This window comes from Macaca fascicularis, chromosome X (assembly GCF_037993035.2).
Source record: "Macaca fascicularis isolate 582-1 chromosome X, T2T-MFA8v1.1".
Classification (NCBI taxonomy): Eukaryota; Metazoa; Chordata; class Mammalia; order Primates; family Cercopithecidae; genus Macaca; species Macaca fascicularis.
Window position 1 is genome coordinate 160,475,805 of NC_088395.1, and position 14,009 is coordinate 160,489,813.

The 14,009-nt window shown below is 54.3% G+C and overlaps 2 protein-coding genes across 2 annotated transcripts; both read right to left on the minus strand.

Moving 5' to 3' along the window:
- Positions 1-3,124: 3,124 nt before the first annotated feature.
- On the minus strand, positions 3,125-4,359 carry LAGE3 (L antigen family member 3). The gene is made up of 3 exons (XM_005594992.5): positions 4,140-4,359; positions 3,671-3,799; positions 3,125-3,449 (listed from the first exon to the last, which is right to left on the minus strand). The coding sequence occupies exons 1-3, from the start codon at positions 4,325-4,327 to the stop codon at positions 3,335-3,337; spliced, it is 432 nt and encodes a 143-aa protein (XP_005595049.1). The 5' UTR covers positions 4,328-4,359; the 3' UTR covers positions 3,125-3,334.
- A 6,168-nt stretch (positions 4,360-10,527) lies between these two features.
- On the minus strand, positions 10,528-13,419 carry UBL4A (ubiquitin like 4A). Its single transcript, XM_005594996.4, has 4 exons — positions 13,328-13,419; positions 13,019-13,124; positions 12,562-12,770; positions 10,528-12,443 (listed from the first exon to the last, which is right to left on the minus strand). Exons 1-4 carry the CDS (start codon positions 13,373-13,375, stop codon positions 12,333-12,335), a joined length of 474 nt encoding a protein of 157 aa, XP_005595053.1. The 5' UTR covers positions 13,376-13,419; the 3' UTR covers positions 10,528-12,332.
- Between the last annotated feature and the right edge of the window lie 590 nt (positions 13,420-14,009).

Here is a 14,009-nt window from a genome sequence, read left to right on the forward strand (position 1 = left end):
GCCAGGCCCTTTTTTTTTTTTTTTTTAAATAGAGATAGGGTATCACTGTGTTGTTCAGGCTGGTCTTGAATTCCTGGCCTCAAGTGATCCTCACCCCTCAGCCTCCCAAAGTATTAGGATTACAGGCATGAGCCACTGTGTCTGGCCAGGTGAGATGGAATCTTATTATTTTTACTTTTTATGGTTTTTTGTTTTGTTTTGTTTTGTTTTGACGGAGTTTTGCTGTGTTGCCCAGGCTGGAGTGCAGTGGCATGATCTCAGCTAACTGCAAGCTCCACCTCCCGGGTTCACGCCATTCTCCTCCTCAGCTTCCCGAGTAACTGGGACTACAGGTGCCCAACACCACACCCAGCTAATTTTTTATATTTTTAGTGGAGACAGGGTTTTACTGTATTAGGATGGTCTCAATCTCCTGACCTCGTGATCCGCCCGCCTCGGCACCCCAAAGTGCTGGGATTACAGGCGTGAGACACCATGCCTGGCTTTTTTTTTTTTTTTTTTGAGACAGGATCTTGCCCTGTTTCCCATGCTGGAGTGTAGTGGCAAAATCAACTCACTGCAGCCTTGATGTCCTGGGCTCAAGTGATCCTCCTGCCTCAGCCTTCTGAGTAGCTAGGATTACAAGTGCTTGCCACCATACCCAGCTGTTTTTTTTTTTTTTTTTTTCTTTAGTAGAGATGGAGTCTTGCTGGTCTTGAATTCCTGGGCTCAAGTGATCCTCCTGCCTTGGCCTCCCAAAATGCTGGGATTACAGTTGTGAGCAACTGTGCCCAGCCAAGTGAGATGCAATTTTAAATAGGGTGACTTGGACAGCTTGGAGGCCACCTGAGTTGGGTTTAAAAGCTGCCAGTTCCAGCTGTCCAGCTATGGGGCCACAGTGCCAGACAGTGGTGGTGGTTACAGGACTGTAGGTATTTACCAAAACTAGACACGTCCACGTAACAACCAACTGCACAAATAAGGAGTAAAATAATAAAGAGATGGACGTGTGAGGCAGGACTGGATTGTAGCCCAGGATAAAGAGAAGTTGTGGGATGACAGCTGTGCCATCGGCCCAGACAGAACCATCTGGACAGGGGACAGAGGTAAGGGAGATGGTTGAAAATATTACCATCATATGATAATAACAACTAAGCCACAGGAAAACAAGACAGTTTTTAACCTCAGGGGAAATCCTTCAGAAATTAATGGAATCTAACAGAAGCATCATGAGAGGAAGAGGAAGGGGAACAGAACTAAATTGGGGCCAGGTGTGGTGGCTCACACTTGTGATCCCAGCACTTTTGGAGGCCCAGGCGGGAAGATCACTTGAGCCCAGGAGTTCAGGACCAGCTTGGGCAACATAGCGAGACCCTCTCTCTACAAAAAATAAAAAATGAGCCTGGCGTAGTGGCGCATGCCTGTGGTCCCAGTTACTCAGGAGGCTGAGGTGGGAGGATTGCTTGAGCCTGGGGGAACAAGGCTGCAGTGAGCCATGATTGTGCCAGCCTAGGTGACAGAGCCAGACCCTGTATCAAAAAAAAAAAAAAAAAAAAAAAAATTGGCTGGGCGTGGTGGCTCATACCTGTAATCCCAGCACTTTGGGAGGCCAAGGCCAGTGGACCACCTGAGGTCAGGAGTTTGAAACCAGCCTGACCAACATGGAGAAACCCCGTCTCTACTAAAAATACAAAATTAGCTGGGCATGGTGGCGCATGCCTGTAATCCCAGCTACTTGGGAGGCTGAGGCAGGGGAATTGCTTGAACCCGGGAAGCAGAGGTTGCGGTGAGCCGAGATCGCACCATTGCACTCCAGCCTGGGAAACAAGAGTGAAACTCCGGCTCAAAAAAAAAAAAAAAAGTGAAAGATCTGTACTGTCAACTATTCATCAATAATTAGTCTAAAAATATTAAGAAAGGGGGAGAGGAAAGTATCATCTTCATAAGCTGAAGACCAGCACCAACGCCACCACTGGCAGAGCTCCCCAGATTCTACAAAGGGAAACTGTTCCTCCATATGGAGTAATAGGGACTGAATATGTCCTGCCACATGAAAGAACCCCCCAAACCAGACAAAATATATGGACTGCAGAGTGTAAAGAAACTGGCTGTGGGCCAGTGAGGGACAGTGAGGTGTGTGAACTGGGAAACAAGGTAAGTCATGCGGCTGGCCCAGTGTCGTGTGTGGAGTTTCCTGGTGGAGCCTGGCAGACACTCGGACTTTAGGAGTTGAAACTGATTCAGAGAATCCCAGCAGCTGGTGTTTGCAGGGCAGAGAACCAGAGAGAAGAGAGCTGCACGGGGAAAGAACCCTGGATATCCACAGAGGCTCCTGCTCCAGTATTGAGCAGACTACGACTACTGGTGAGCACAGGCACATGAGGAAGCTACCCAAGGCCAGGGAAGGCCATCACCCCAGCAGGAGAGGATGAATGGTAACTCCAGTGTGCAAGCAGGACAGGGACTAGCAGCTTTCCCCATCCACCAGGATAGAGAAGCTCATGTTCACCTAGGGAGCATTGGCCAGGGTGCCCAGAATGGTGTTTGTTGCTTCCGTAGAGGGAAACTGAAGCCTACACTAAGAGCTGCTCTGGTCCCACACAGCACATCTTCAAAACAAGATTCAAAAGGATCAAACCATTTCCATGTTTTCTGAGAATAAAAGCAGTTGTACTTCTTCCTTTCCACTCAGAAAATCTGATAGAATCTATGAAAGAGCCCTAAGACTTGAGTTTAGCAAGGCTGGAGACACTGTATTTTCCAGGGAGCCAAATCCTTGCCCCAGACACTAGTTAATTGCCCCAGCACTTTCTTCACTGATCGTTACAGGAAAACAGCTCATGTTAGATTTGAAAATAAGGAAAAAAAATTTAACACTAAACTTGCAAATATTATGTGGTGTATATTAGTTACACATTTACTACGTAAATGCAACTGTAAAACTGAGGAAGTATTCCAAAATGTTGACAGTAGTTAATCCCGAATGACAGAACCCAATTGATTTTCATTTTCTTCCATTTCCTAAATTGTCTTCAATTTCCTCGTACTCCTTGAATATCTGAATTCTGGAACCTCCCCTGCAACCCAAGCACAACGACAAGAATATTGGGAGGTGCTGCAGCTGAAAATAAACTCAGACTTGGAATAGTAGCTCAGTTTTATTTTCTGTAGTAACAAACATTTAAGAACCAGATAAAACAAAGGGCCCCGGAGCACCCAAAGGCCAGTACAAGCCGACCATGAGGACCTCACAAGAAAGTAGCAACTGGGAATTCCTGCCCTAGGGAAGGATGGATGATGCACTGCCTAGGAGGAGAGGTAAAGTGAGACCTCGCCCCATTTTCCCAGGCCAGGCTTAGCGGGAGACTGGGGGCCCGAAGCGCTGCATGGTCCGCACCACCAGGGAAAGCTGGTCGAGAAAGTTGATGACGGAAATTCGGAGCAGGCGGCAGTCTTCAGCTTTCCAGCGGCTAAAAGGGGAAAAGAAAATCAAATTGGAGGTAGCAACTCCTGGTCCCTCGCTCTGCCCCTCAGGCACCCATTACAGCAAACCCTTGGGAGCCCTGTCATTACACAGCCCCTCAGGCAGAGACCAGCCCAGCGCACCTGGCGCTCCTTAGGGCTCATCCTTGGGTGTTCCCCATGTCTCCGTCGGCCGCCTACCCCAACCCCGGTCCCCTTCAGAACTTACATGGCCAGGATCCTGCCGCTCACTGTGAGCTCCTTCCCAACCACCCTTTGGTGGGGCTCGGCATCTGGAGCCAGGGACCCATGGGCGATTTCCGCCTCCAAGGGGGTTGGGAAAGGCACGCTGAGGGTGCTGGGAGTCATTCGGTTAAGGTGCCATCTGATGCGACTTTGCCTATGTCTCAGGCCTTCTTGCTCCTCTGAAGCCCCGTCTCAGGTCACCCTGCCCAGCATCACCCGCTTCACTCCTTACCTCGCCCAGGCCACCGTTGGCAGAGCTTCTCTTCCTCCATTTCAATTTCTTCCCCTCCTCCAACCACCCCTGACCGTATACCCCAGCCCCTGGTCCCCCTGCTTCCCTTTCCGTCGGCCCCCGCCCCGCCCCGCCCTCCTTTCTTTCTCCCCGAGTCCTGCCCTCGCCCCGCCGCAAGCAGCCCCCAGACCGTTCCTTGGCCTCCCCTCGGAAAGGACACAATATGTGCGGCCGCATTCCTGGCCCCCTGGCCGCAGACGCGGCGTCTCTGCCGGGACCTGGCGCGTGCGGTGGGGGAGCTCCACTGGCCGGAGCTGCAGCTGTGTCCGCGCCCCCGGGGCAGCTGTGGCCACCCTGGCCATCCCCGCCATCTGCGCCTCCGCCTGCGTCTGCCTCCGCCTCCCGCATGACCGCCGCCGCGCCGCTCCGACTCCACCCACGAAGCGCAGGCCCCACGCCCCGCCCTTTCTGTGGCTCCTTCCTGAAGCCCCTCCCCCTGCGCACGACTCCCTCCACACGCGCCTGCGCAGGTCCCTGGAGAGCCTGCCTGGCGCGTGGTCAGTTCCCGCCAAGCGGCCCTGCCTGGGGCCTTCTGAGACCCGGTCAGCGGTTGAGAGGCTGCGGTTTCCTCCAGAAACTCTGCCCCTTCGCTTGTAACTCGATCCCAGGGCGCTGGTGCAAACTGACCCACAATCGGTCAGGCCCCAGGAAGCCAGCCCTGACGGGGCTTTTGAAGACACCGTGGACGCCTAGCCCAGAGGCGCACCCCGCGAGGCTCCGCCCCTAACCGCACCTTGTGATCCTAGCGCGCCTGCGCTGGCAGGGCCTGCCGCCTCGGCCCTGGGGGCCCCAGTGAGGCCCTGGGGTGCCTGGACGCTTCCCGCCCTGTTTCTTACCTGGACCCAAGATCCGCAGGAGATGTGGCACAACATCCATGCTGCGATTCGCGGAGGGAGGGTGGCAGGGTCTGGTAACCCCCAAGGATACTGCTCGCCCTCGACCCCATTGCCCAACCAAGGAGGCTTCACCATGGATTGTGAAGCATTGGATTTGCATTTTACAGGAAGCGTTTTAGAGTGGGTGGGCTGTGCAGAGCGGGAACCTGTCAGCAGAAGGCCTGCACGGAGGCGAAAAATGACAGGGCCTTGAACGAAAGTACTGGCAGTGGGTCTAGGTCTAATATAACGTGAAAAATCAGACTGCACAACTCTTGAGTATGAAAATGCCAGTTTAGCCGGGCGCGGTGGCTCACGCCTGTAATCCCAGCACTTTGGGAGGCCGAGGCGGGCGGATCACAAGGTCAGGAGATCGAGACCACGGTGAAACCCCGTCTCTACTAAAAATACAAAAAATTAGCCGGGCGCGGTTGTGGGCGCCTGTAGTCCCAGCTACTCGGGAGGCTGAGGCAGGAGAATGGCGGGAACCCGGGAGGCGGAGCTTGCAGTGAGCCGAGATCGCGCCACTGCACTCCAGCCTGGGCGACAGAGCGAGACTCCGTCTCAAAAAAAAAAAAAAAAAAGAAAAGAAAATGCCAGTTTAGGCCAGGCAAAGTGGCTCCCGCCTGTAATCCCAGCACTTTGGGAGGCCAAGGGAGGAGGATCAGTTGAGCCCAGGAGTTCAAGACCAACATGGGCAACATAGTGAGACCCCATCTCTACAAAAAATACAAAAATAAATTTTAAAAATTAACTGGGCGCAGTGGAGCGTGCCTGTAGAACTAGCTTCTTGGAGGCTGAGGAGGGTTGATTGCTTGAGCCCAGGAGTTCGACACCAGCCTGGGCAACCCTGCCTCTACAAAAAATACAAAAATTACCTGGGTGTGATGGTGCACACCTGTGGTCCCAGCTACTAGGGAGGCTGAGATGGGAGGATAACCTGAGCCCGGGAGGCAGAGGCTACAGTTAGCCGTGGTCGCCCCACTGTACTCCAGCCTGGCTGATAGAGCAAGACCCTGCCTCAAAAAATAAAAGAAAATGCCAACTTAGTCTCTTACAGTACATATGTAGAGAAATCCTAGAACAATACAGCAACATGTAAATCCTCATGATCTCTGCTAATAGTATGGTGGGTGATTTTAATTTCCTTTTTGTGTTTTCCCTCCAATTTTTCCAAAGTGGTCTTTTATGACATTTACAATACCAAAAAAAAAAAAGTATTTAAAGTGACATCAGGCCAGGCACGGTGGCTCATGCCTGTAATCCCAGCACTTTGGGAGGCCGAGGCGGGTGGATCACTTGAAGTCAAGAGTTCAAGACCATCCTGGCCAACATGGTGAAACACCCGTCTCTACTAAAAATACAAAAATTTGCTGCATGTGGTGGTGCGTGCCTGTAGTCCCCGCTATTCGGGAGGCTGGGACAGGAGAATCACTTGAAACCGGGAGGTGGAGGTTGTGGTGAGCCAAGATCACACCACTGCACTCCAGCCTGGGCGACAGAGGGAGACTCTGTCTCAAAAAGAAAAATAATGCAAATAAAAAATGAATAAATGAAGTGACATAAAATTTCCAACAGTGTTTGTCATGTTTGGACAACCTATTTTCCTCCTTTGCAGTCATAAGGAAGGATTGAACACTGAACTATATCAGCAAATCCTGTTGGGTTTCCCTCTGAAATAAGTTCCACATCAGCCCACTTCTTGCTCTCCACTGCTAGTCTGCAGTGGAAGCCAGCATCTTTCCTTGACCGCCCTCAACAGCTTCCTGGCTGATTCTCTTTTACACTTTCCCCTCTACAACCTATTCACCACAGCGCAGAATGACTTTTTAATTCTAATTTAAATTGCATGGGGCTGGGCGCGGTGGCTCATGCCTGTAATCCCAGCACTTTGGGAGGCCAAGGCAGGCAGATCACTTGAGGTCAGAAGTTCCAGACCAGCCTGACCAACATGGTGAAACCCCATCTCTACTAAAAATACAAAACTTAGCTGGGTGTGGTGGTGCACGCCGGTAATCCCAGCTACTCAGGAGGCTGAGGCAGGAGGATCACTTGGACCCAGAAGGTGGAGGTTTCAGTGAGCTGAGATTGTGCCACTGCACTCTAGCCTGGGCAACAGAGTGAGACTCCCTCAAAAAAAAAAAAAAAAAAAAAAAATGCATGGGATCACATCCCTGCTTAAAACCCTAAAATGATTTCCCTTTGCACTTGACTAAAGTCCAAACTCCTTGGTCTATCTTCTAAAAGTCCAGTGTGACCTAACTCCCAGCTCCTTCCCTTGCCTCTTACCCCACCTGCCTGCTCCCTCATTCTTTGTGGTCGCTGGGACCTTCTCTCTGCTTCCGACCAAGGGCAGCCTGACCCCAGCCCTTTGCACTTACTCTTCTATTTGTAAGACTGTCCCCAAACTTTCCCATGGGCTAGCTCCTCCTCGTCATCAGGACCTTGTCTCCAATGTCACCTCCAAGAGGCCTTCAGGATCACCAGTGTAACTCAGTACCCGCAGCCATTCTTCATCACATTTGCCCATTTCAATTTACTATATAGTATTTATTCTTTCCCTCCCTCCCTCCCTCCCTCCCTCCCTCCCTCCCTCCCTCCCTCCCTCCCTTCCTTCTTTCCTTTTTTTGAGACAGAGACTCACTCTGTTGCCCAGGCTGGAGTGCACCAGCGCGATTTCAGCTCACTGCAGCCTCCACCTCCTGAACTCAAGCGATTCTCCCACCTCAGCCTCCCGAGTAGCTGGGACTACAGGTGTGGTACAGCTGTGTGCCAGCACGCTCAGCTAATTTTTGTAATTTTTTTCTCCCCCACCCCTAATTTTTGTATCTTTTGGTAGAGGTGGGTTTTCACTATGTTACCTGTGCTGGTCTCCACCTCCTGGGCTCAAGTGATCTACCCGCTTCAGCCTCCCAAAGCGCTGAGATTAAGGCATGAGCTACCGTTCCCCACCACATAGTATTTCTACCCACCCCCCACCCCCCAAAAAAAGAATTGGCTTGGCCAGGTGTCTTGACTCAAGCCTGTCATCCCAGAACTTTTGGACGCTGAGGGAGGAGGATCACTTGAGGCCAGGAGTTCGAGATTAGCCTGAGCAACATAGTGAGACCCGGTCTCGACCAAAAAAAAAAAAAAAATTATTAAATTTTAGCCAGGCCTAGCATGGTGGCTCACTCCTATAATCCCAGCACTTTGGGAGGCCAAGATGGATGGATGGATCACCTGAGGTCAGGAGTTTGAGACCAGCCTGGCCAACATGGTGAAACCCCATCTTTACTAAAAATACAAAAATTAGCCGGTTGTGGTGGCAGGAGCCTGTAATCCCAGGTATTCGGGAGGCTGAGACAGGAGAATCGCTTGAACCCCGGAGGCGGAGGTTGCGGTGAGCCCGGGTTGCGCCATTGTGCACTCCAGCCTGGGCAACAAGAGCAAAACTCTGTCTAAAAAAAAAAAAAAAAATTAGCCGGCTTTGACAGTATGTGCCTGTGGTCCCAGCTACTAGGGAGGCTGAGGCAGGAGGATTTCTTGAGCCCAGGAAGTCGAGGCTACAGTGAGCTATGATCTAGCCACTGCACTCTGCATAAGTAACAGAGTGAGACTCTATCTCAATCAAACAAACAAACGAAAAAGTCCATGATGTTCAGGAAATAAAGCAGAGATAAAGGAAAGGTTTTTATAGGGAAATGGCGAGTAATAGCTGTAGAAAAAACTATCAGAAAATTACCATTTTGCAACCGTTATTATCATTAATGTAATAATTAATTGTTATTAACTTAATAATTGATTCAGGATAGCCAGGTGCAGTGGCTCACGCCTGAAATTCCAGCACTTTGGGGGGCCAAGGCAAGTGAATTGCGAGGTCAGGAGTTTGAGATCAGCCTGGCCAACACACTGAAACCCCATCTCTACCAAAAGTACAAGAAAATTAGCCGGGTGTGGTGGCGTGCACCTGTAGTCTCAGCTACTCAGGAGGCTGAGGTGGGAGAATCTCTTGAACCCAGGAGGCAGAGATTGCAGTGACCCAAGACCACGCCATTGTACTCCAGCCTGAGTGACAGAGTGAGGCTCCGTCTCAAAAAAAAAAAAAAAAAAAAAAATTGCCGGGCACAGTGGCTCACGCCTGTAATCCCAGCACTTTGGGAGGCCGAGGCAGGCAGATCGTGAGATGAGATCGAGACCATCCTGGCTAACATGGTGAAATCCTGTCTCTACTAAAAATACCAAAAAAAAAAAAAATAGCTGAGCATGGTGTCGGGCACCTGTAGTCCCAGCTACTCGGGAAGCTGAGGCAGGAGAATGGCATGAACCTAGGAGGCGGAGCTTGCACTGCACTCCAGCCTGGGTGACAGAGCGAGACTCCGTCTCAAAAAAAAAATTTGATTCAGGCAAGGATTGTCACTGGATGGCAAAAGCATTAGCTGAAAGGTTGTTGGGGACAGGATATTCACAAAGTCTCAAAATATTACCCCAAATTACCTGTGAATCAGGAAGGGAAACTGCATCTTTACAGGGGAGAGATCTGGCAGCCGCCACCTGGGCCATGTGATCAAACAGCCTCCCCAGCAGTGGGGCAGCCTGACCCTGCCAGCCGCTAGATGCGGGGCTGGGGGTGAGTGTGGTCAGAGGAGGAAAGGATACAGTATCAGCTGCCTTGGATGCTTCCAAAAATATTCTTGCCTGATTACCTGTGGAGAATGGCTAGTTGGGAGAGGCAAAGATGGCCTCCTGCTCCCTCAGAAGCCTGGCTGAGTGGCATTGCCATTCATCCAGGTGTGTCATGGAGAAAATGTGTGTGCTGAGGAGCTGGCCAGTGCTGGACGTGAGTGCCAAGAGGGAAGGGACTGCGTCGTCCAGTCTCAGGATTGCCAGCACTTGGGACACAGGGGGCACTCAGTGATGAGCAAGGTGTCTGCAGCAAAGTCAGGCGCTATCTGGAAGACATGGGCTGGAGCTCAGGAGAGAGGCTGGGATGAGACATATACATGGGAGTGAAGCACAGAAATAGAAACAAAGCTAGATGAGCTCCCCCAAGAAATGATACAGAGAGAGCTGCTATCTCCTGATGTCATCGTAGTCACACTATGGCCGCAGGGTCAGAAACTGTCCCGAGACCCCTCCCTGAGGGGCAGGTGGTGGATCTCTGGGCCCTTCACCGGGCAGGGGGTAGTGGATGACTTGGCGCTACCTTTCAGGGCCGACAATTGGCTCAGAGGGGCACAGCACCTGCAGTAAACATTCTGACCCCCGTTAAAGGATCTCAGCATTGGGGGGCTGCACCCTGTGGCTGCTCCATCTTCATGCAGAGTCCCCAGTGTCCTCTAATGATCCCCCCACTTCCTGTCTCCCATCCCTGCAGTGTTTCCTCTCTCTGGTGCCTTCTGTAACCAAAGCCTCAGGAAATGCTTTCCCTGTGTGATCTTGATGCCTCCAGCCCTCTCCTCCACTACCTGTAAGGTGGCCCTGATATGACACATGCATTTCCCCTGTAGTGGACAGCTGCCATTTGCTGCCACCATTGAGGACATCCATTCATCCAGCCCTCCCCCAGAGCCTTCTGTCCCTTGCACAGCCCATGTGTGTCCAGGGAAGTGACCCCATGCCTAGCTCCAGGAAGCCAGCCCTGACGGATAATCACCCCCTACCCCGGCCAAAATGATTGGACGCACAATCCAGTTCCGACCAACAAGGGTGTTTATTTGCTGGAGGCATCTGAGACAGCAGAGGTGCTACAGAGAAGGTGCTGCTCTGGCAGTGAGGCAGTGAGGGAGGGATTCTGTGGAAGCTGCAGGCAGCCACCTTTTTATCCTTGGAGGTGGTGGCCTGGGATGTGGCAGACACAAACGCAGAGGGAGGCAGGAAGACACTGGAAGAATTGCTCCCCTGCTGCCAATGCCGATACCACTGGGCTTTTCACTTTCATAAGCCAAGAAATTTCCGTTATTGATTAAACAAATTGCCTTTATTGTTAAACCAATGATTGGATATCAGAAACAGCCTAGCTAATATAGCTCCTTTTGGATAAAAGTGGAAGTCTCACATTCACCTTTAATGTTATTTCATTTTCCAAAATCAATTTCCTGGCACCACGCAAACAAGAGCACTGGTAAATGTATCACCTGAGCTGCAGGCCGCCCATGCTCACAAGTGTGTCCCTGCCATAGGTGGCTTTGAAGCCATATACATGGCTCTCCAGCTCTCGTGGGGGGCCAGGGGCTTCTGTGTGCTCTTCAAAGCCTTCACCCATTGGGCCTCTGTCCATCTTTCCAGCCCGGGGACCCAATATTTGCCCCATCAGGCCCAGGCAGGAGGGCCTCCAGCACGTGCAGCCCCGACCACACTGTGAGCGGCTCACTTGGCAAGGGTGGAGGGCCCAGAGTGGCGTCCTCCTGCTGTGGCTTCCTTCTAGCCTCTACCACCCCTGGGGGCCTCCAAGGAGCAGGTGGCTAGATGTCCTCTTGTGCCCATGCACAGGGCACAGTGGAGAAGGAACCGGAACCCAGCCCATGTTTCTGTCCCCACCCTGGCACCCCAAGGTTTCCTCTCAGGCAACAAGGAGCACACGAAGTGAGCGGTTGTACACAGGTGGCTGATGTGTTCATCTTCCACAGGGAGGCGAGTGCTGGGGACGAGGACAAAGGCCTACGCCCAGTCCCAGTTCTGACATTGCCTTGCTGAGTCACCCATCAGCCCTAACGCTTCCTGGAGGAGACAAGCAGACAGGGTGCCCAGAGAGGAGCTGTGTCACTAAGGGCCAGGACACCCCATCTCTGGGTCACACTTGGCCACTGCTTCGCTTTTGGCTTCAGTTTGTTTACTGAACAGAAGGGAGGGGGGCACTGTGAGACGAAGGACACTGACTCAGGTCGGGGAGTGGCCCTCACTGTATAAAGTCCGTGGCTGGGGACCAAAGTGGCACTGAGACTCCCCCGAAGTCACATCACAGAGCTGGGGTGACTTGCTGACTCCCTGGCCCCAACCTGCTTTTTCATTTGTCGAAAGCACACTGGCTGCAGCAGCTGGTGGGGGTGTGGTGGTTCCAGGGCTGGCTGTCACTTGGCCTCCTGCAGTGGTAAGCTGAAGGCTATGTTGGACCCGCCAGAGGTCAGGTGACAGCTGCTTTCCCTTTCAGGATTGGGAAGGAGTCACCTGAGGGTATATTCTCAGTGGGCTAAACATGACATGCCAGAGCCCAGCTCTCCAAGCAGCCCCTTCCTCCTTCTCACACCAAGGCACTTTCAGAAGCCGCTGGATTCCGACTGGGGCTCCGCCACTTCACCGCCAGTGCCTCTGCTGTGCTGGCTCACCTCTTCTGAGGGTGTGGAAGCAAACCCAGGTCAAGCTGTGAGGAGTGCCTAGCACGTGGCCAGAGCCAGGTACATGCCAGCTATTATTATGAGCCCAACTGCAACAGGTGAACACACTTAGTGCGACATGCTGCTGTGGCCTGGCACTGGGCACCTCCCCATGCTCCGAGAATGCTATTTGGAGAAGCCTTTCTCCATCGTCTCAGTCACTTCAGGGTGCAGGAAGCGGCTGGCCAACCGTTCGATGTCGTCCAGCGTCAGGCGGCTCAGGGACCTCTCGTAATCCTGGGGAGAGAAGGGCAGGAAGATTCAGGGGCTGCCAGTGGGGAGCCATACACTGCAACAGAGGTAGGGGCTGGGAGGAACTGGGCCTGGAGAGGATACCCAGGGTTACCCTTCTCACCCTCTGTAGCTGTTCCAGGACCCTGCTGGCATCTGCCGCACTGAAGTGGCGGGCCAAGACTTTGGAGATTAGCTGCCAGACATGCGGGGGTGGGGAGTCGGCCAGCCTCTGGGCCTCGCCTTCTTCTAGTAGCACCTTCTGCAGGGGTTTGACCACTAGGTTGAGCTTGGAGTTGGGCCCGATGCTATAATCCGAGAGTCGTTTCCCATCTGCCAAAGACAGATCGATGGGTTCCTCCTCCTCCGCCGCCGTGGGGGTGGCCCGGGACGCGAGACCGCCTCGGGCGGCGGGAGCGGAGCGCTGCGGCATCCGGCAGTGAGGCATGCGGCCGCCTCCCTTGGGGTCATGTGGCGCTTGGCGCCGGCACCCCAACCCGTTACACGGCTGCCGGCCTCGGCCCGCGCACCCCAGTCCCGCTTCCTGCGGGGCTCCCTGGGCGTCTCCTCTCCCTGGGTACCTGCCAGGGCCTTGCCCTTGAAAAGCAGCCGTTGCTGGCGCACGGGGACGTTCAGCTTCTCGGAGACCAGCTGCTTCAGCGTGGACACCAGCTCGTCCTCCGGCACCTGGCCGCGCGGAGGGTGGGAGGCAAGGGTTGAGGCCGCGGTCCCCAGGCGGCGAAGCCCACGCGTCCGCTCCCGAGGGCAGCTCTCCCGGCTCCCAGTCCCCGGCCCGGCCGCCCCGTGCCCGCCCTTGGCCCTGCTGGTCACCCTGCCAGGAGCCGGCGAGAGAGCGCGCCGGACCCGGCCGCCCGGCCCGGGGACCCTACCTGCAGGCTGCACTCCCGGCCCTGCAGCGCCTTCACCGTCAGCTGCATGGCGGTCGCGACGGCGTCCACTCGGGCCGGCGCGCACCCCAACCACCCCCCGCCGCGCGCCGCCGCCCCGGGCGCGCGCTGGAACCGCCCGCCGCCGCCGGAAGCAGCGAGAGGGGCGCGCCCGCCGCCCGCGCTTCCCGGCCCCGCCCTCCTGCCTCGTCCACGCCCCGGCCCCGCCCCCCGGCCCAGTTGCACCCCGGGAGGAGTGCCCCTGGGGTCCCGCCTAGCACACGCGCAGCGACCGCCCTGGCCGGCGGACCCCTCCCAAAGCAACAGCGCCGGGGAGTTGGGAGCAGGAACTAGTCGGGCCAGGTTGGCGTCATCTGGGAGCTAGGGAATGGAGAAGGACCAGAAGGTACGCTCGCCCCCGCAGACTGCCTGGACCACCCCACGCGCCGTTACTGCTGGCGGAACCTGGCCCTGCATACCCACAGACGGCCCCCCTGCCCCCGGCTCCCTGCCTGGTGGCTTTCTGGCTCCTCCTTTCTGGTCTGGCTGCGAAACACCCCACTGAGCTTGAGAGGGGGTGGGGGGCCAGCCTCTGCCCTCATCCTCCCACCTCTCCTACAGTGGGGACACGCCCCGGGAGGGCTGATAGAGAAAGCCTATGCAGGGGTCACCGTGTCACCCAAGC

Bases quoted from the DNA above. Each gene is read 5' to 3' on its own strand.
- LAGE3 (XM_005594992.5), bottom strand. From the start codon at position 4,327: ATGCGGGAGGCGGAGGCAGACGCAGGCGGAGGCGCAGATGGCGGGGAT. The intron at 3,800-4,139 runs GTGTCCTTTCCG...AATGACTCCCAG, and splicing joins GGAATGCGGCCGCACATATT to CACCCTCAGCGTGCCTTTCC. The intron at 3,450-3,670 runs GTAAGTTCTGAA...TTCCCCTTTTAG, and splicing joins AGCGGCAGGATCCTGGCCAT to CCGCTGGAAAGCTGAAGACT.
- UBL4A (XM_005594996.4), bottom strand. From the start codon at position 13,375: ATGCAGCTGACGGTGAAGGCGCTGCAGGGCCGGGAGTGCAGCCTGCAG. The intron at 13,125-13,327 runs GTAGGGTCCCCG...CCGCGCGGCCAG, and splicing joins GCCGGGAGTGCAGCCTGCAG to GTGCCGGAGGACGAGCTGGT. The intron at 12,444-12,561 runs GTGAGAAGGGTA...TTCTCTCCCCAG, and splicing joins TCCTGGAACAGCTACAGAGG to GATTACGAGAGGTCCCTGAG.